The following is a 21,364-nucleotide window of genomic DNA, read 5'->3' on the forward strand; positions in this document are numbered from 1 at the left end:
ACTTGAATTAAAGTGCATAACAGAAATTCAACCTTTTAAATCAAAGTTAAAAACTTTTCTTTTTAAACAATTTTATCAACTGCACTGATTAATTTTTAATATTATTGGACATTTTATGAGATTTTTGTTTAAATCTTGTTTTGTATTTTTATTGAATGCAATACTTTTTATTGTTTTACTTGATGTAAAGCGCTTTTGAATATTTTATTGTAGAAAAAGCGCTATAGAAATATATTAAACATTAAACATTAAACATTATGACACCACATATTGTACCTCATTAATTATGCGCATATATAATTTTGAGCGCGCCAATAGAGCTAGAGGTCTGATTTTTGGTATATAGGAATAATTTAGCAATACAATTATTTTGACAAAATGTCACGTGACCTCGATGACCTTTGACCTCAAATATATATATTTGTCCACAACTCAGTAACCACAAGTGCTACACCCTTCATAATGGTATGATGGGACACCTTATGACACCACATATTGTACCTCATTAATTATGCGCATATCTAATTCTGAGCAAGCCAATAGAGCTGGATGTCCGATTTTTGGTATATAGGGATAACTATAGGGTAGAAATCTAAATATGCCCATCTAAATATTAGACATCTACCATCGAGAACAAAAGAAATTTGCTGTAATTTGAATATTTAAGGAGTTTAAGCAATTCCCGCTATAAATAAAGAACCCCTGCCTCAAACTCCACAAAAGTTGCCAGACATATTTTGCCGTTGTCATGCCATTGCTTCGTTTAATAACCAGTTAATCAAATGCCTCATTGACAGGAGGAAATTCAAGACCATATTTGAATAGTAGTATATTGTCCTCAAATTACCCTATCAAGGCCCAAGTACTCATTGCCTTCAGCAATACTGCCTTGTTATTATTATTATTATTATTATATTATTATTATTATTATTATTATTGTTGTTGTTGTTGTTGTTGTTGTTGTTGTTGTTGTTGTTGTTGTTACCTAGAACATACCACTTGTGATCTACCTTGGGTCTGGAAAACTGACAATAGAGGATATCTCAGAAGTACATCTTGGTAAACGTTTTAAAGGAGACATGAACAACGATAAATGTAAGCAATGAGGAGAAAATGGTATCAATAACAATCTAGTTTGTTTAAATTTTGATTGTTGATTGTATGGTATGAACTCTGCATATTTGATAAGCGTGAAGGGTAAAAACGTCTGACTGAATCTCCTTTAAACATTACGTGCTTTTTGAACATAATAAATGTTTCTACACTTAATATGAACTGTTCTGTCGACTGTCAATGTGACGGCGTTTTAAAGTCATGTGAGGATTGTATGATATGAAATTTCCGAAACAAACCAAAGGGTTCCCGGTCAGGGTATTTAGCTATTAAATCTACCCCTGACTCTAATCCTTGTGATTCCCTTTCTGACTGGCATTAATTACGGAAAGCTTACTGTATCCACCGAGTAGCTACCAAGTTCATCATAAAAATTCATCCTAATCAGTCGCTGCTGGCGTGTATAAAGTTGTTCATAATATTGATTGCTTCATTTCTCTGCTTTTCGTGATGCTACGAAAGTAGATCATGGATAATGTCGTATTCTTGCAATCGTTCCCATAGCCTGCTTTCAGCACTCGCCTGTCACGAAACAGTAATAAGACCGAATTTAGCAAAACAAAACTTCTGAGTTATTAAATGTTGTTGGAGTATTATAAACTTTGAAGTTATATATATATATATATTATATAATATATATATATATATATATATATATATTATATATTGAGAATCTAGGAACTTGTAGTTGTCACTCTACAGGCTGTTTCATGCGCTAAGCAATCATCAGGAGTGAGTATTTGGCGGGAATGGGGCTGTTTATATTGTGTTGCAGGTGACTGTGCATATTCAAAAAGCGGTTGCGGCCAATGGCAAGTCAGTTATTGATGAGGAGGAATTTGCTGCGGTTGTCTGCATTTTGAGAGGAATTCTGTTCGTTTGTTAAGGTTGATTTGCTGTCTGAATAAATTATATGGAGTTTTTTCTGTTATGCAAAGGTTGCAGCGTTTGGTTTTATTTGAATAGGGGGAGCTCTGTCGATGATTGACCATTTGATATCGTAGTTTCTGCTGTTGTCTTTGAGTTTCCATATGAATTTTGATAGTTCTGTGCTATCTCTGTGCTTGGGTGTTTTGAATGTGTACTTGTGATACGTGTATCTTTGTTTGAAGGTTGAGTCCGTGAGTCCAATGTAGTGTTTCTGATCGTTGTTTGTGGTGACAGTGGCTTTGTATATTAATTAAGAGGTGAGGCAGTTTCCTGAAAGTGGACAATCGTCTTTTTTTCGGCAATTGCACAACTTCTCTTGTTCCCTGTCTTTATGCAAGTTCCTAGATTCTCAGTATTACCGCCCTGCAGAAATGCATTGAGCACTATACTTTGCCTGCATTGACAAGCAATCCATTTTCGTATATATATATATATATATATAGATATATATATATATATATATATATATATATATATATATATATATATATATATATATATATATATATAAAGATATATATATATATATAATATATATATATATAATATATATATATATATATATATATATATATATATATATATATATATATATATATATATATAATATTTGCGTAGGTCCAATCGTAAGTCGAATATTTCAAAATCACAGATCCTATTCCAGTAAGATACACTTTCACTTTCAAATGTCGGGACTCTTTTAGTACCAGCCCTTTTCTACAATCACACATTACTAATTTATTCAATTTCTTCAGGTATGGCGACAATATTTTCACCTATGCGAATGCTCTATCCGACTGTGCATCTTGATCTGAGGAGATCTAATTTCAACATCATGGTGGACACAGCAAGTTCCATGGAAGCGAATTACAGCATCTATTTAAAAAGGGTAATTGTAGTCGTTAAAGATAGAATTACAAAACCGATCTGAGCATACATTTTATAACATGAATGATATACCAATACAATTTTAGACGTGAGCTTGCAGTTGTAAGGCTCTGCAAAAAGTACTTTTAACACGATTGGAGCTAATTTGGGATAATTGGATCTTCGTATTTTTCAAATTTCTCAAAACGGTAAGTGCTCTATTGCTGAATGTTGCGACATTACAAATTACTCATAAAAACAAGTGTAGTGTGTAAACGTAAAAAGAAAAGCATATGAGCTTACATTTGCAGATTCTAAAGACATTAGTTCACCATCCAATTATCCCAAATTAGTTCCAATCGTGTTTTTTTTCTGATTACATTTAGAAATAGTATTACACTCTTTTGCTACAGGCTCGTACTTGTTAAGTATCATCTGAGAATCAAACCCGATTCATGTGTGATCAAATACTTTCTTTTCGAGTGATTGAAGAAAGAGTACGGTATAAGTTAAATATTGGAAAAGAGATTTAATACAATCAATTTTAGTTCATAAATAGCTATATTTATTTATTGTCTATGAACAACTGACAATCATTAAATTTCTTTATCTGAGGAACATTTCTATTAATGTGACGATGTGTCTGTAAAATAAACTTCACGATCCGATAGGGTTCGTAACGTGAAAAAATTGCAGGTCGTGACATTCAGCTGAAATATACTTACCTTACATTTCAGTTGTTCTTTTCCCTGGCAATATCTCTCGTATGCACCACACCCGAAATGGCAACAGATGATGCATACAATGGTGTCACATTACAGGTCATTGCAATATTTACAAATCATTCATTGCGTCTATGTAAGACACGACACATAATCTGACATACATCAAAAGTCTCCAATTTCATCTGTTGTACCTGCCAGGTGTATAACCACAGGTGCTTGGGTAGTCGATCGCAGGCCGAGGGTGTGAAGCCAAAGGCTGAAATCCGGTAGTAGCTTTCAAGAAACGATGGTCAGACACCAAAATTCGATGAGAAGGCCCAAACCAACAAAATGATACATCCATTGGTCGGAAATACATTTAAAAGTTCAAATATTTACTCCGGTAAATATTTACTCTGGTAAATATTTCTGACTGATAGATACCTAACCTAGGCTTAAATTCACTGCAGGTCAATTCTAAGCATCCACTTTGCCAGTCCGCCATTTAGAAGTGTACTTCATGCTCGTAATTCCAAAATAACAGGCAGGAAGAACTAAAAAACTTCACATTTATTCTTTCCCCTGTAACTTTTATTTTACATCTTTAAACTTCAATTGAATGATCATATATTTTTCTGTATATTTATATTGTGGCATTGAATGAATTCAACAGGAAGATTTCCCGGAAAATTCTTTGTTTGAAGAGGAATGGTTCAGTGACGTCATCTTCTCCGGTCATAAAAGTCCGATGGCATTGATAAAAACAGTGATCACAAACATCGACACAAGATCACCTTCAAGTTTAAATTTCCACATTGCATTACTTGTTGACCATAAACTAGAGTATTATTTCGACTTCTTGGTGGACATCATAGGTAAGGTGCATCTAAAATTGTTGAATGTGAACACGATTGGAACTAATTTGGGATAATTGGATGGTGAACTAATGTCTTTAAAATCTGCAAATGTAAGCTCATATGCTTTTCTTTTTACGTTACACACTTGTTCTATGAGTAATTTGTAAAATCGCAACATTCAGCGATATGGCACCTACCATTTTTGAGAAATTTGAAAAATACGAAAGTCCAATTATCCCAAATTAGTTCCAATCGTGTTATGTGATATTCGCTTTATACAGTATTGAATACAATGAGGTATTGCAATATAGATTGTCATATTGTCAATTGTTCCCATGCTCTCGAAGAACGTGTTTACAATAAACGACGGATACCATTATGGTGGGGTGGGGGTCCGACATAAATGTTATAAAATGTATGTAGGCTCTCAGTTTCAACTTCAGAGAGACCTAATGAGAAACGGAATGGTATTATTAGTAGGGCCGTCGTCTGAGTAGGGCAGAGATGCCGCCTCCAGAATTTTCCACAATGTCAATATGTAAATTTATGTAAATTACTCTCTTGGCATATTTGCCATCCCACACCCCTGATTAGTGCAATAGCCCAACGTAATTGAGAAAGTACATGACAATCAGTTAAAACAATGTATTGATCATTGATTTCATAGGTTGTCCAAAGGGGACGTATGGCGCGAAATGCGACAAACATTGCATTTGCAAAAACGATGCAGATTGTCATGTTTTTAACGGTGCCTGTAAGTGTAAACCTGGATGGTTTGGACCTGCCTGTGACATCCGTAAGCTCTATCTACTGATATATATTCCTTAAGCAGCAACACAGAAAAATACATCCATACCTACATACATACCTACATACATACATACATACATACATACATACATACATACATACATACACACACACACACACACACACACACACACACACACACATACATCCATACCTACATACATACCTACATACATACCTACCTACCTACATACATACATACATACATACATACATACATACATACATACATACATACTTACATACATACATACATACATACATACATACATACATACATACATACATACATACATGTGTGTATGTATGTAAATATGTAGGCCTATGTATGTATAAATCACACGAATGCATCCTCCGCAGTATTTTCGTGATAACCTTATTATACCTCTACCATTCGTGACTAGAGCATCAAATTGGACGAATACTGACCATGTTCGTGCAATGTCAACACTTTTTCCAATTTTATAGCACAAGTTCACAACGCAACTTGGACGCGATTCTGGATAGCATGTGCAGTACACGTTCAGAGCGCGATACATATTCTCGGACTCGTCTAATAGGTCCCTTGAAACCGTTCAACAGTGAACACGCATATTCGCATATTCAGCCGAGGGGTGGGGGCACCGGGACAAGATAAAGTTACCCGGAACGTGCACTCCGTATACGGCTCAGAATATACACATTTCCGTTATTCCCGATTGTAGAGGTTTAATAATACTTTGCCGATATATACATTGTTTTGATAAGGTTTGTGTGCGATGTACGATAGCGAGTATGTGAGTGAGAGTGCTTAATGAACTCCACAGCGTGAGGAGGGTCGCAGTAAGAATAACTGGGATAACTTAGTTCGGTTATTGAACCTCTCATCTAAAAGAGAGGATTTGGCCGAGCAGTTTTGACTGTGATGTCTTCGCTAGGTGACTGGGTGCATACGTTTTGAGTTTGAATCTGATCGAAAATGCACTGTGTTTATATTTGCAGTAGTTGTATAATCATATATTTTGCCTGAGCCAAAAAATAGCCGTACAGGACGCCCGCCCCGTAACATTTGCCGTTTTCAATCGCCTTCATCCCTATGTACTGATATGGTATGTATTCTAAGCTCCACCTGCACTTTTACTGCAGAACAGTTTCAAGGGACCTATTGGACAAGTGCCAGAATATGGCTTGCGCTCTCGCTGCTTCTGTCAAAGGTACTTGCAGTGCACAGGCCGTCCAGAAGCGCGTCCAAGTTAGCGTTCCGTACATGAGCGATAAATCGGAAGAAAATATGTTTACATTGCACGAAACCGGTGATCTTCGCCCAATGGACGCCCCTGTCACGGAATGTAAGTTGTATAATTTCCAGGTTATAACAAAAATTTCGCAAGGGATGCATTTAGAAATTGGCACCACCACGCATCGCCCTCCACTTAGCGTCGAGCGATGCGCCGTGCCAATGTCCTCGTGCAACCTTTGTGGTATTATCGTAACAATCTCATTGTCTTCATTGCACGAAGACGGTCAGTACTTGGACAATTTGATACACTAGCCACGAGTTATCACAAACATACCGTGAAGGATGCACTGTATTGACGCCACGCATCGCCCTCCGCGATGATGCTGCGCCAATGTCCTCGTAACCTACTTCCTTTGCGGTAAATCGTAACAATCTCGTGTTATTATACATCCACCAATCGAGAGCGATAGAATTTTGCGTGTGCTAAAATGGCTGTTCTGTAACATTTATCATTTCCAAGTGCACCAGCCCCTGAGGCTGCATGTGCGTGTTCACTGTTGAACGGTTTCAAGCGACCCATTGGTAGAGCGCAAGAATATGTTTGTCGTCCCCACCTGCGCTCTAAATTGAAAGAAAACTTGTTGCCATTGCACGAAAACGGTCAATACTCGGACAATTTGATGCCCGGTCACGAATTTAAAATGTATAATATTAAGGTTGTCACGAAAAAACTACAAAGGATGCATTTGGACATTGGCGCCGCGCATCGCCCGATGCCAATGTCCTCGTGCATCCTTTGCGGTTTTATCGTACAAACCTCATATTATTATATTATATTTCAGCCAAAACAATGGTCGTGCTTTCTTCGAAAGAAGAAGAATTCGCATATGGTGATTTGCTTCTTTTAAAGTGTACAACTAAGAATATCCAATGGTCTGAGGAGAATGACGAATGGAAGGAGAGGATCTCATGGTTTTTCAATGGTGAATACTTAAATTTCCGTAACTTGCAAGCAACCGAGAAAGGATACCGCATAACCTCTCAGACCGTTGGGTAAGTATGCCTATAGGGCACGCATTTCCCATGAAAGATCAAAAACAACCCATGGGCAAATTCATTCATTTCAGCGGAATGTCATGTACGGCTTGCGTTCTTTTCTTGCAGACAATTATAACGCATTATCTCCCCCTTTTGATCATTAAACGATTATGTCACAGAGATTATTGTGCTGACGCATCGTTATATTATCGCTTTGTAATGTACCCAGGTAAAACAATAGTTTTCATGATTGCCAGTAGTTCCTTTGATAATTACTATTACCAAATTAATGAATCAAATTGGTTATAACAGTTCTTCAAACCCAGGAGCTACCTTGCAGCATTCTAGTTGAGTGTTTCATGATACAAAAATGATACTTGACAAGTAAGACTTCTCAAAAGTCTACTTTTCTCGAAATTAATTAGAAAAAAATATGGTGTGCAATATGACTTCTAACTCAAGTACTTGTAATATTCTTCAAGAATTCGGTATTCAAGTCTCAACTATTTGTGAAATTAATAACTACTTTTTTTGCTTAGTTATTTATTTTTATGGAAACATTTATTTAGCTATTTACTTAGTAGGTCAAGGATCTCGACAGCTGTAATGTTTTTGGCTTTTCAAATTCTATATTAAAACCAATTGAATTGACAATGTACTGCATTTACATGTCTTTGTCAGGGTCTCAATCCTAGAAAGTATATGGGGCTTTACTGATGAGATGGCAGGAGTATATACATGTGAAGCAAGGGATGAAAATGGCAACGTATGCAATGATTCTGCAACCGTCGTCGCAAGTACTTATCACTTATTATTCCTCAAGTGCGCCATAATAACTTGAGTCCTCATATCTGACAATCTTCCCTGTAAAGAGTGACACTGATTTCTGTTGCATGCACTAGCGGAACGCATTCTGCCGGCTTCAAATTTGAAAATCGTAGATGTTTCGTCAATGAGATCATGAAACAGTGTACGAAGACACCGAGTAATGAACATGGCGATTTTGTTTTTTCATATCTATATACGTCTGTCATTTGTTGCCAATGTTAACTTCATTCGAACTTCATTGTTACTTCACTATGATATCGCTCAAAATATGTTGTGTACTGGGCCTTACGAGAGTACTTCTTCCTGCAAATGTATGCATCAAAATCATGCAATACCTTTTACAAGATGTTTCCAAAGCGCTACAATAATCGCCTTTCATATTTCCTTCCCACCTGTATTTTCCCCACGAATGTCAATCACAAGAAAAACAGCTACTTTTGTTTCATTTTGGATGTTCTTAATAGGAGAAGCATAGGGAAAGTATGATAACCAGGTTTACAAAATCATCAAACAATGGCGTTGACAATGTTTCTGATAATCATACGGTTACTTTTTATGCTACAGAGTGCCGTAATAATCTTTTCGGGCGATACTGCAATATGTCATGTGACTGTAAGCCAGCTTCATCGACTTCCTGTGACCGATACCGTGGTTGCTTGTGCAATCCTGGCTGGACAGGGAGACATTGTCATATAGGTACAGTTTAAAACAAATACTTTACAATGTACCTTTGACTGGCACTTTGAGACGTAAGCGCTAACGACCACTTGAAAATAGTCCCTTTACATTTATAAATCTTGATGTTACTTCATTGTTTCCTTGGGAAATAGGAGTTGACGAAAAATACTACCATTACCAACACCAGCGCAAAATGTTTCCATTCTCATTGGTTTTGCAGACACAATTCTACCAACGTTTAAGGGATGTCCTAAGGAAATAACAAAAGTCATAATGGATGGCGAGAGGAAGGCTAATGTGACGTGGCTGATACCAACAGTGAAGGACAACTCGGAAAACGTAACTCTATACAGCAGTCATGCGCCAGGTGATGTTTTCCAAGTCGGGACAACAATCGTCCAATACACAGCAACAGACTCTGCCAATAATACTGTACACTGCCGGTTTAGAATTAATGTCCTGTGTATGTATTTCTTTCGTTTTTATTTATTTTTACTAATATTGAGAGTGACTAACTGACTGATTAATCGATGTATGAATGTATGTATGTATGTATGTATGACAGTATGTATGACAGTATGTATGTATGTATGTATGTATGTATGTATGTATGTATGTATGTATGTATGTATGTATGTATGTATGTATGTATGTATGTATGTATGTATGTATGTATGTATGTATGTATGTATGTATGTATGTTTGTATGTATGTTATGTATGTATGTATGTATGTATGTATGTATGTATGTATGTATGTATGTATGTATGTATGTATGTATGTATGAATGTATGTATGTATGTATGTATGTATGTATGTATGTATGTATGTATGTATGTATGTATGTATGTATGTTTATACGTACTTGCGTACATAGGTGCGTACGTATGTATGCATGTAACTAAGTGTCTATTTTTATTTGCATGTTCGTGCTTGCCTGCCTGCAGGCATGCACTGTAACCTTTGGAATCCATGTTTATTTACGTTTTTGTATATACATATCACCGTCAGTTGAAAGTGTAATTCTTAATGACATTTATGATCCCTACTGCTACATTTCATATATTTTCTTCAAACAGATCGAAGCAAGATGCCAATTGGTCTCATTATTGGGATGATTGCTACATTTCTGTTTCTTCTACTTCTATTATTTTTCTGTCTCGCATACCGCAGGCTACAATTGTACTCATTGACGGCTGATATGGATATTGATCATAGTGATGGTAAGGTCTTCCTTTCTAAAAAACGAACAGTTTGTTTATATTTGCAGCAGATGCTTTCAAAAACTGACAACTACATTGCACTTTATGTTTAGAACAGTGACGCTACCACAATGGTGGGCACTGAGTACAATTTGGACTCGGGCGACGTCACAGTGTTTTGCAGAAGGGAACTAATTATTGGTGATTACATTTTGCATTCTCAAAAACATTTTGGGCTGCTTGTTTGGTTTTGTTTGATTTGAGGAGCAAACGCCAAATGTATAGTGGTTGTACGTGGTTTGTTTGTATCTTCAGTTCATCTCCTTAAACGAAGGTAATGGCATAGTTTTTGTAGTGATTACGAATATCCAAATTTATACATTAGCTCACTGTTTCAAGTTCCTTTAACTTTATTTAGCACCTCATATGACAGTTAAAAAGCGACATGATTCGGATTCGTATTAGAAATGAATAATTGGCGTCATTAGATACATATCTTTTCTTCTTAAGAAGGAGTAAGTAAACATTGATAGACAAATATAATGGTCTAACTCCAAGTGAGCTGTAATGCAATTGCCGAGGGGGTAGGGCTCGGACTCGCTGTTGGAGGATAGGGACTTCGAGACTCGACCATAGTGATGTGCCCTTGAGGAAGACAGTTCCCTCGTCTTCGATTTGAGTGACGTTGACCTCATATGTTGGAGTTACTGTCTGGTTGGATGAAAAACAATCAATAGATCGATCGATTAACCAACGATTGACCAATCAAGCAATCTACAGCAATAGCGAAAACCTTTCTAACGCTGATCACAAGTCATAAGAATGTGTGCCGCCCGAGAAAGTCTTATCGTGGCCAATATTTTGACAGATGACATGGAATACGACGCCTTTGTACTGTTCAGTAGCAGCGATGAAGACTTTGCCGAAGATATTATGCAGCATCTCGAGAAATCTCGGAACTACAGACTTCTGTTGCATCATCGAGATTTTGTAGCTGGGAGAGGTAGGATGACTGTTTGAAATTAGTACCTTTACATTACTAAGCATGTTTTGGTGTTGAGGCTTGTAAATTCATTTTCTTATCAAAATCGTTTTGTGTAACCTTTGACCTCGTCCAGTCGGAAAATGTTAGAAAAATTAGAAGAGAGAGACATTTTCCTGGCAGTGCATAATTTATTAATGGGGGAATTTTTCCCTGTAACTTTTATCTTCTAAAGATTGTCAGACTTTGCACTATTCTTATTGTTTTCTCAGTCATATATAATAGCCATTCTCGATGACATAGAGGACTCCTTTGATGTCAGCAGTACCGTCATTTTAGTGATTTCTCCGAATTTCCTGGAGAGTGGCATGTGCACGCATGAAGCAAGAATCGCCCTTGACAACTGGATCAACAGAAGACAGAAACTCATCCCAATCGTGGAAGCGGACATTGAACATGCAAACAGTTCCAAGTGATCAAGCGCATCCAGTGGTCAAATTTATCACATACATCCAGTGGCCAGATGGTGGTTCACGCGACGATGAAGAAAAAGTCTGGAAAGAACTCGACCACGCCCAGGACAGAAATGTCAGAAAACAGACAAGAGTTCCGGATTTATTAAAGAGAACTTTTGTTACTCTGCTAGTATGTCAAAGAAAGGGATATTCTAAGTTTAAAAAGTCGTGTTGTTTGACAGCAAGATTTAGCATTGAAATGCAGTTATTTGGTGGCATAACTAACGATATAACTCTACTACTGAGCAGCTTCCGGCTGATACTGAAATATATGGCAGGAAAGCTATTCGGTTTTGCTTGTGTCCAAGTTTGTTTCACATTTATACCGGGGATTTAAGTACACGGGTAAAATAATAAGAATACAAGAATGCATATCCCAGGAATGTAAAAATGCATGTTATGCATAACAATGCAAAAACCAACCCAACATTGTTTTGTTTTAAGTCCACACAAGCTTTCATTGGAACAATCAATCAATAGCTTAGTATCAAGGATTAAAGAATCACTTACTGCAATATTTAGATATATGGTGACACTGAATTCACACTATAAAAATTCTCATTTAAAATGAGAATGAAAATCTGTAGGATAAAAGGTTAAAAAAGATAATAGTGACATCTTTCAAATGTAAATCCGATTAAAAATTAGTGGGATCAAATTGTAGACGTCATTTGATGTGACATTGATATAACACAATATAAACATTGAAATGTAATTGATATAACAACAATTTCTTTTCAAGTTACGTAATTATGTCGTATTGCTACACTCCTTAAACTTATTATACATTGTCCCGAAACATGAAAATAGCTGACATATTAATATTATTTGAATGCATTGCAGGAAACGCACTTTTTTCTAACAAGATGCATTTAGCTAATCTAGAGATTAATGAATGCGATATAAATGTGATAACTATTTGAAAAGTACTTTCTAGAGCGCTACCTGTGCTACTACATTTTAAACGAGAATTTACTAATGTTCTCGAGAATGATGACACATTTTGTACACTCGAAGACAATCAAAGGAAAAGAGTATGGTTTTACCCATTTGATAATCCTTCAATTATATGTAAATCATCTTAATACTTCAAGACTCTATATTTGGCTATTTTGACCTTTGGGAATTTTACGAACCGATGTTATTTTGTGTGAAGTTCATTCCGCTTTTGCCACTAATATTTTGAGTCTCTAGCACCAGAGAAACTAAAAGGGGAGACTGACACTAAGAAGTAGCGGTTTCATCAATGTCTCCTTGGCGATTTGCGCCACATGCTCCAAGGCTTTTTCATCACTTGCTGATAGCACATTATTGGTCGGGTTAGCTGGATCCAGCAGAATGGGTCTGTGTAAAAAAGTAATAACATTATGAGCTTATGAGGACAAGTACAGAATAATGGCCGACCTTTTTTGATCTATAAGTAAACGTTACCCTCCGTTTCGTGTTGTGCACACTTCTCCTTGTTACCGCGATTACATGAAATCTGAAGAATCGTGTATATATAAGACACTTGTAACCAATATGACAAAATTATATTTGTGAAAGTGAAGCACGATGGGTAATTAAGCCCATTCGACGTTGTTTCTGTTTCAAAGCGAAAATGATTCATGGGTAAACCAGGACATTGGATATGTTACATTGATGACAAAGATTTAGGAATGACCACAATCCTGTGGGAATGACATATCGAATGACAAATCATTCGACACTTAGCAACAATTTCACTTACCTTTCCATTTCTCTCATTCCTTTGTCTGCCATCTGCTCATCATAGTTATCATGCCATACAGCAATGATTTTCTTATAGTCAACCACTTGCTGCATGACAGCCTTAAATGCAGCCGCCATATCAAAACTTTCCTTGTCACCAATTTTTTCACATACGTAGATGGAAATTAACTCCAGTGGATATGAACTCGGATATCTCAAGGCAGGCGTCGTCTTAGCTTGAGGCTTTACAACGGTTTTATTCCAGTATTTTACCAGTCTTATCAAATTCTTCAGTTTCGTCGGTTGTTTTTTGATGAATTCAATTTGAAGGTGGCAAAGTGCAGCAGAGTAGAACTGTCGATCGGCCCGAGTACACTGTAAGATTTCCTGGTAAAGTGACCTTCTTCTTCCTAGTTTTACGAAATGAAACACGTTTCCAAGGATTTTAATGTGGCTGTTTTCTTATATAGCAATAACCATATCATTCGACATCTTGCCATGGATGCTATAAGTACGTCAAGGTGAAAAGCCATTCGTGTATTTATGAAATACTGTTGATTATTTACATCTAAAGAGGAGTAAGTATTACCTCTTTGTTGTTACCAATACTTCCTTCTTAACAGTTTGTAATTATTCACAATGTGCGCATGACATTGATGACAAGAAGTGCAAACACAGTTAAGAGTTTGTGTCGATTAATTTTATAAGGGAGCCTTCAGTATGACAGGGGGTGGGCGGGGGAATTGGGGGAGGGTCAATTTTTAGAAAACTGCTCAAGGGGGAGGGTCACCTTTTATAAACCTATGTTAGGGGGAGGGTCACTTTTGGCAGAAGCTGATTTTATGGCCAAACCTTTGATTGTCTGTGTGATATTTCTTGAATAGGAAATCACCATCGAAATACGTCGATTCTTTTAAATACGTACACATTATCCACAAGTTTCACAAGCAAAGATGCAGTGGTATCCTACATTAAACACCTTGAACAGTTAAAACTGATGAAAGACAAGAGACAAAATATATGCAACAGGTGGAAAAGTGTATATCAATTATCAAATGTACATAAATGCAAAGATATTGTTAGTTTTATATTGGAAAAAAGTGTGCATAGTTCTCTCATAGACTACCATGTACAGTGAAACAACATTTCAGTGAAATTCCAAAATCAAATTTATTGCACAACCATGGACTTATAACTACTCTAGTCTAATCAAGAACATTAATATCAATAATCAAACATACATAAATGCACAGATTTACCTTATTTTGTATTGGAAAACAATTATTCAGAGTTTCATCATATAGACTGCCATGTATAGTGAATCAACATTTCGGTGAAATTTCAAAATCACATTTCTTGCATATCATGGACTTATATCTACTATAGTCTAATCATGAACATTAATATCAATAATCAAGCGCACATGAATGCACAGATTTACCTATTTTTGCATTGGAAAAAATTATTCATAGTTTCATCATAGACTGCCATGTATAGTGAATCAACATTTCTGGGAAATTCCAAACCAAATATCATGCACAATCAAGGACTTGTAACCACTCTAGTCTAATCAAGAACATTAATATCATTTATCAAGCGCACATGAATGCACAGATTTACCTATTTTTGTATTGGAAAAAAATTATTCATAATTTCATCATACACTGCCATGCATAGTGAACCAACGTTTGAGATGAAATTCCAAAATCACTTACTTGTGCACAAATGCACATGTTACTTCCCACTTCAAGTGAAGTACATTTAAATATATTATCAAACATATATAATATACAGATATAGCATGTTTTGCAGGGGAAAATTATCAATAATTTGCCTGATAGACTTCATGTATTATGATTTGATATTTTTGGATGAAGCACTATATCAGCAACATCTTGCCTTCTTATAGTTGCACAAAATATGGTGACCTTCCCTCAAATGTATGTAATTCCACATCTCTTCAAAAATGCTTGCGTGATGAATTGCGACTGTCCCTCCAAAAACACCAGCCCTCCCCTCCGTAATTTGTCCCTAACGTACACAACAATTAAACTTATTGTAATGTAAATTAGCTGATACCGTTCAGTTATTCCTGGGGAGAATACTGCAGTGGTTGGGCGAGGGTCGAGCTTTAGAATGTCGAACAAGGGGGAGGGTCACATTCTGGACAGGAGGATAGGGGAGAGTCACATGTTACGGTACAAGTGTGCGCGAAATTCCCCCGGCCCACCCCCTGTAATTACTGAAGGCTCCCTAAGTGTAAAGCAACCCATGAAAAATATACACAGGGATGAAAGTCATGGTAGACAAGGACTTACGTGCGTCTCGACTTGATGTATCAAATGTAGGCAGTAAGTCGACTCCCATCTTCTCGCCATTTACTTCAAGATCAAACTGTAGAGCAAAACGAGTCTTCTTCATGTCTGTGATGGTTGCGAATGTGCTTTTACGCAACACCTCTTCGAGATTCTTGAACATATCCTTCCCCGCTGCTTTCAGTTCCTTGTGATCCTTGATATCATTCAGTATCAGGACGCAGTCTAAGTCCGCGAAGCCTTTGACTTGAGTTCCTTTGCCGAAGGAACCCGACTATCAAGGGAGAGAAAAATCAATGGGTAGACAACATTTGTCTGTAGTAAACTATTCTTTCCAATTAGATAAATATTAAATATTTATAAGCAGTTTATAAGATGTCAAATATGATGAAATGATAGCAATTTCTTCATAAACAGATTGATGCTTTGCTGTTATGTTGGGGGAATGAATAGAGGGATATACTTATTATTGAGTACTTGGTGAGTTGAACCTGCAAATTATATACAAAAGTTTTAAACAAAATGTTATCAGTTTAGAGGTCACATATGATAAAATTCTGTGTCATCGAACTATAGGTTGTATATGTCGCTGTCTCTTTATATTGATTATCGTCATAGGCTGCTTTCACAAATACACTTGGAGAGGGTGGGAGATTCGAGGGGCCTTGAAAAAATTGAGGATACCTCAAGAGATTTGGAAATACTGCACGATTGAAAGGGTTCCAATACTACTAGTGATTGGAAGTATCATCATGAACCGATATTGAACAAAAATGCACAAAAAATAAGTTTTAACAAAAATGTTCGCACTTACGTCATAATTGGACACATAGTAAGCTTGTATAAAGACGTCATCTTGTGACATTCATCATAATGGTTGAAAAAAATACATTAAACTGCTTCGGCTATTTTGTTGTGTCGAGAAAACTTTAGTATGACCAGTACAAACATAGTTATTTAGAGAACAGTGGTACTGTCGTCCAGCGTAAGATTTTTGGGAATTTATGCTCAGAGTCTACACATAATAACTTGCAGTATTCCCAGGCAGAGGCATACAGCAAAAAGTATTTACTATGTAATGTGTAATTACTATGTATTATGTAAGTAGTAACTGTTTGTTCCAACAGATTCTATAGAGGTCTCCCATTTTTATACATCTAAACTGGGCAACAGACTGAAAAGAGTAAAAAGTTGAAGAGTATTGACATAATGACATGGCTATGAGGTTTAAGCTGAACATATATTTCCCTTTAGCCTTAGTCAACGAAATCAATTTCCTGACACTGGGAGGACATTAAAATTATTATGACTTGGAATCAGGATACATTACATTTTTCAGGGGTCTTTAAAAAATCTGAGTTTTAGATTCTCTCCTCGCCCCCCCATAGGTGTTTGTGAACGCAGCCTAAATAGTAAGAGCATAATGTTATAAAACTATGTACGCCTGACAGTCCATTTGCCTGCCCTGTTTAAACATGAACATATCTATCTACTACTCGAATTTGTGATCTTTTCTCTCCGTATTTTAATCCGTATTTGCTCATGTCCGTCTAAAAAGTAAGTGCGCTGTGTACGCCTGGCATTCCATTTGCCTACCCTGTCTAAACATTAATATATCTATGTAGAATAGTTTTGTATCTCTACTTTACGCAATAAACTCTACTTCTGCCAACACCATTTGGGTAAACACGGGATTTGAACAAGTTTCGTCGACATACCACAACAACTTCTTTGACACTGTAGCCAAAGTTGTGTTGATGGAAATTCACCAATCGTTTCACTTTGTCGCGTGCCATGTAGTTCACTTCAGTGGTTGGTTGAAGGTTGTTAGAAATGAACTTGTCCAGATCACGGGGTGCTTGCTGCAGAAAATCTACAACAGAATCATAAACGAAGTTATCCTGTTATAAATTTGTAGTCTTCGGATTGCTATTGACTTCCTTCTTTATCCATGCTATTCAATAGCAACAGTAATGTTCATTATTTGGGGTTCAAAGAAAACACACAAATACGTCAACGTACCTAATGCAAAAGGCAACATAACTTTGGATGACAATCTGATCGTTGATTTGAAAAGCATAATGCATCAGCAATCCTTTGCCATATACCATAATGAAGCGACATTATCTAATACAGTGTATATCTCTATGAAATGTTGTAACATGTATGTTCTCTGCACTTGGATGTTATCTCCATCTAATTTTCGCGATACACAGACCGTGTCGGTTGAAACCTCTGTAATTGTAGCCATAGCTGAACGCAATTTGTGTATAAATCATGACACAATTTCAACAAAATATGTTATGGGTACTTAAATAATCTTATTTCATCATGCCAAAACCAATCAATCGTGCATCAAAAACAAACTAGCTTTGACCATTTTCACATTCACCAGTTTCATTTAAATTTAATCATTACTTCTTCATTTCGAATGCACAAATGTACAGTGAAACGCATAGACATGCGTACAACAGCAGAAAAAAGACATTGTCACCTCATTATCTCCCCTACTGTCATGGGATTCAGCAGAAAAGAAAGTAAAAGTTGTGACTTACCTTTATTTTCGTTGAGATAGGATACAGAGGGTGAAACTGCAAGAAAACTTGCCGCCATAATAGGCCGAGCAGATGCGCCATAAGGATACATTTGATGACACTGATCAGGATGTTTGCACTTCGAATGATCCTTCACTCCTTGTTGCCCCCTACATCGCTTACCACATGTCGGACAGGGTGTATTTCCTGTATAAGGATTAATTTTGATTATTAAGATCGTTGTTATTAAGCCGAACTGTACAATGGTCTCTGCATTAACAGAATTAATTGCATTGAATGACACGCACTCGACCCCTCATTTAGAATGTAACAATTATGAAATCCGGTAGTTGCGCGAATATTTAACTGCAAAGGCCAGTGGGTCATCCATGCAATATAGCATTAATACTCTGATATTGATGTGTTGCCGATAATGCCAAGCAAACGTCAATGCGTGACAATTTTCAATGCTCAGTTTCAATTTAATTTATCATTACTTCTTCATGTAGATTGCACAGATGTGTAGAAAAACGCACGGACAGGTGCACTGCAGCAGAAAAAACATCACCTCGTTATCTATCCTACGCTCGCGGGACTGAGCTGAAAGGGAAAAAAAGTGGTGACTTATCTTTATTTTCGGTGAAATAGGACACCGAGTGTGAACTGCGAGAAAATTTATTGACATTAAAGGTCGAGCAAAGGCACGATAAGAATACAGCTGATAACGCTTACCAATATGTTTACACTTCGAATGGGTCTCTACTCCTTGTTGTCCCCTAAATCGCTTACCACATGTCGGACAGGTGTATCTCCTGTATAAGGATTGGTTTTATTATTAAGATCGTTGTCATTAAGCCGAATTGTACCATAGTCTATACATTAAAGTCATTTAGAATGTAAAAATTATGGAATCCGTAATTTCACGAAGACTTAACTTAAAAACAAACCGATGAATTGACAACAGTTAAGATCTAAAGGTATTTAGTTTAACATATTTATCGCCTATTTGAAAACAGTGGACCTTACGTACCTTAACTTCATATACTTAAGATTATTACATTTACAGAATATTTGCTTTAACGAAATTTATAGATAATCTGCTAGATATAAGGCCAGTGAGTAATGTAGAACATGCAATATAGCATTAATACTCTGACATTGATGTGTTACCGATAATGCGAAGCAAACCTATAGAGCATGCTTAAGGTTCCAAGACAAGAAATTTGACCTTTTAATCTAACAATTCTCTAACAGTAAATAAGCTTAAACCCCCATAAAGTATACATTTTCTGAAAGCCTAGATATACAGGAACATTTTGATAACCACAGTGTCACCATTGTTTACATAACTATCACGTGACAAGGTAATTTGCATAACCTTTCAAAAATCGGTTTTCCCTATGTTTTGTCTCAATACCTCAAAATATCTTACTCAAACTTGCTGGAATGCAAGCTGTCACAATGCTCTTCCAAAGTGTGTCTCAGATTTTTTATATCTTGCTTAGTTTTTTTGGAGCACAATTTTAAAGAAATCAACTATGGTAAAATTCACTGCCCTGGAAGTTTTTCCGGCATAAAAACTGTTTAAGAAGGTTTAAAAAAATTCTGAGACACACTTTTGAAGACCCATAGGACAGCTTGCACTCACATAAATTTCAGCCGCATATCTTAAAGCATTGAAACAAAACATAGGGAAAACCGATTTTTGAAAGGTTATGCAAATTACCTGTCACGTGATAGTTATGTAAACAGTGGTGACACTATGGTAACCAAAATGTTCCCCTATATCTAAGCTTTCCGAAAATATACAATTTACAGGGGTTCTGAGCTTATTAAACACTACAGAATTGTTAGTTTAAAATGGTCAATTTCTTGTCTTGGAACCTTAAGTCACTAAATGATCAACTTACTTGGGTTCTTTTGTTTCTTACCTACTGTAGAGAGATAAACATGCATTGGAATAGTTATTTGGTAGAGTATTGAATATCAACAGAATGAAAACTAAACAAGAACCAATCTGAATTCAATTTGTTTACGATGGTAAAATTTGACAAAAGGAAGCACTGATTAAGAAGAGAGATCCTAGAAATTACCATTCTGTCATGCTGTCAAGATATCAATATTGTTGGCATGGAAATGAGTTTTACACCAGCGAGAAAAACGTGTATTCATAAACTAATTTTTCAATATCTTTTTTAGTTTTGCAACTAATTGCAGTAGCACATCATCTTCATCACTAGACATTATGCAAGGCATATCAAACAAAGACAAACACGAAATACAGCGATACAAATTTTAACGTAAGTCGTAAAAGCATTTCTTTCATCGTAAATCCAATTTACGCATATGGTGGCCAGTTTGTCGATTTCAAAATAGAAAAAAAAATCAAAAGGCAGAGGAAGCTTATTCTGATCCTGTATCTCTAGTAAAGGCTATGTAATCCTTTGTAGGTGTTCCCCGAATGTAGAATTGTTCTGAAAAAAACATCTAAATTGAAAACTTTTGCTATTGACAACTCCTTATATCCGGCTAACTTCTAATCAACTTATATTTAAGCTTATGTGCATAAAAATAACTCTGCAAGTTAGGGAACATAGTTATTCACGGACCAACCTTTCTTTTTGCTAGAGGCAGAGGCAGAGGATGAAACCTGACAGAACTTATCGACCTGTTGCTACAAGTAGCAGCTTGGTTGTGATACTCCTGAGTCTATCGGTCTGGATGTTTGGCTTTCGAATGACTTTTCACTCCGTTTTGATCCATGAATAGCTTTCCACATGTCGGACAAGGTGTATTTCCTGTATGTTGTTTAGTAATGTTTATGAAGATTATGGTCATTTAGCCATGTTATAGAATGTGTTGGGTATCAAATGGCATATATGTAATCAATAGAATGAATTCGAGTTAGTAAATGGGTTAACAGATAGTACCGGCATTCATACAAATGTCCGAGTTTATTATTAAGGTATAAGAACTACATTCTTTATCTATAACTATTGAAAGTCAATTGGTAAATCGTATATTCTACCCCTTCAGAAAAAATGGAGCTTACATATGAATAT

General features: G+C 36.3%; 2 protein-coding genes across 3 annotated transcripts in view; one reads left to right on the forward strand and one right to left on the reverse strand.

The window, feature by feature from the left end:
• The window catches only part of LOC139145123 (uncharacterized), a 48,505-nt gene that overhangs the window by 15,206 nt on the left and 11,935 nt on the right, over positions 1-21,364 (forward strand). Inside the window, exons 7-16 of the mRNA XM_070716079.1 lie at positions 990-1,095; positions 2,799-2,932; positions 4,288-4,489; positions 5,139-5,267; positions 7,343-7,553; positions 8,220-8,335; positions 8,931-9,062; positions 9,265-9,507; positions 10,124-10,267; positions 11,115-11,249. Coding sequence (XP_070572180.1) covers positions 990-1,095; positions 2,799-2,932; positions 4,288-4,489; positions 5,139-5,267; positions 7,343-7,553; positions 8,220-8,335; positions 8,931-9,062; positions 9,265-9,507; positions 10,124-10,267; positions 11,115-11,249 — 1,552 coding nt within the window. The remainder of the gene's footprint in view (positions 1-989; positions 1,096-2,798; positions 2,933-4,287; positions 4,490-5,138; positions 5,268-7,342; positions 7,554-8,219; positions 8,336-8,930; positions 9,063-9,264; positions 9,508-10,123; positions 10,268-11,114; positions 11,250-21,364) is intronic.
• Positions 12,191-21,148, reverse strand: LOC139145124 (2'-5'-oligoadenylate synthase 1-like). Of its 2 annotated transcripts, none has more exons than XM_070716081.1 (7): positions 20,916-21,148; positions 20,213-20,236; positions 18,324-18,509; positions 17,487-17,641; positions 15,772-16,042; positions 13,473-13,863; positions 12,191-13,087 (listed from the first exon to the last, which is right to left on the reverse strand). In XM_070716081.1, the coding sequence occupies exons 3-7, from the start codon at positions 18,412-18,414 to the stop codon at positions 12,949-12,951; spliced, it is 1,047 nt and encodes a 348-aa protein (XP_070572182.1). In that variant the 5' UTR covers positions 18,415-18,509; positions 20,213-20,236; positions 20,916-21,148; the 3' UTR covers positions 12,191-12,948. The 2 variants fall into 2 exon arrangements, with proteins under 2 accessions (XP_070572182.1, XP_070572181.1); XM_070716080.1 differs by having other exon boundaries at positions 13,473-13,859; positions 15,768-16,042; positions 20,916-21,111.

This window comes from Ptychodera flava, chromosome 12, assembly GCF_041260155.1.
Source record: "Ptychodera flava strain L36383 chromosome 12, AS_Pfla_20210202, whole genome shotgun sequence".
In the NCBI taxonomy this organism is placed as follows: domain Eukaryota; kingdom Metazoa; phylum Hemichordata; class Enteropneusta; family Ptychoderidae; genus Ptychodera; species Ptychodera flava.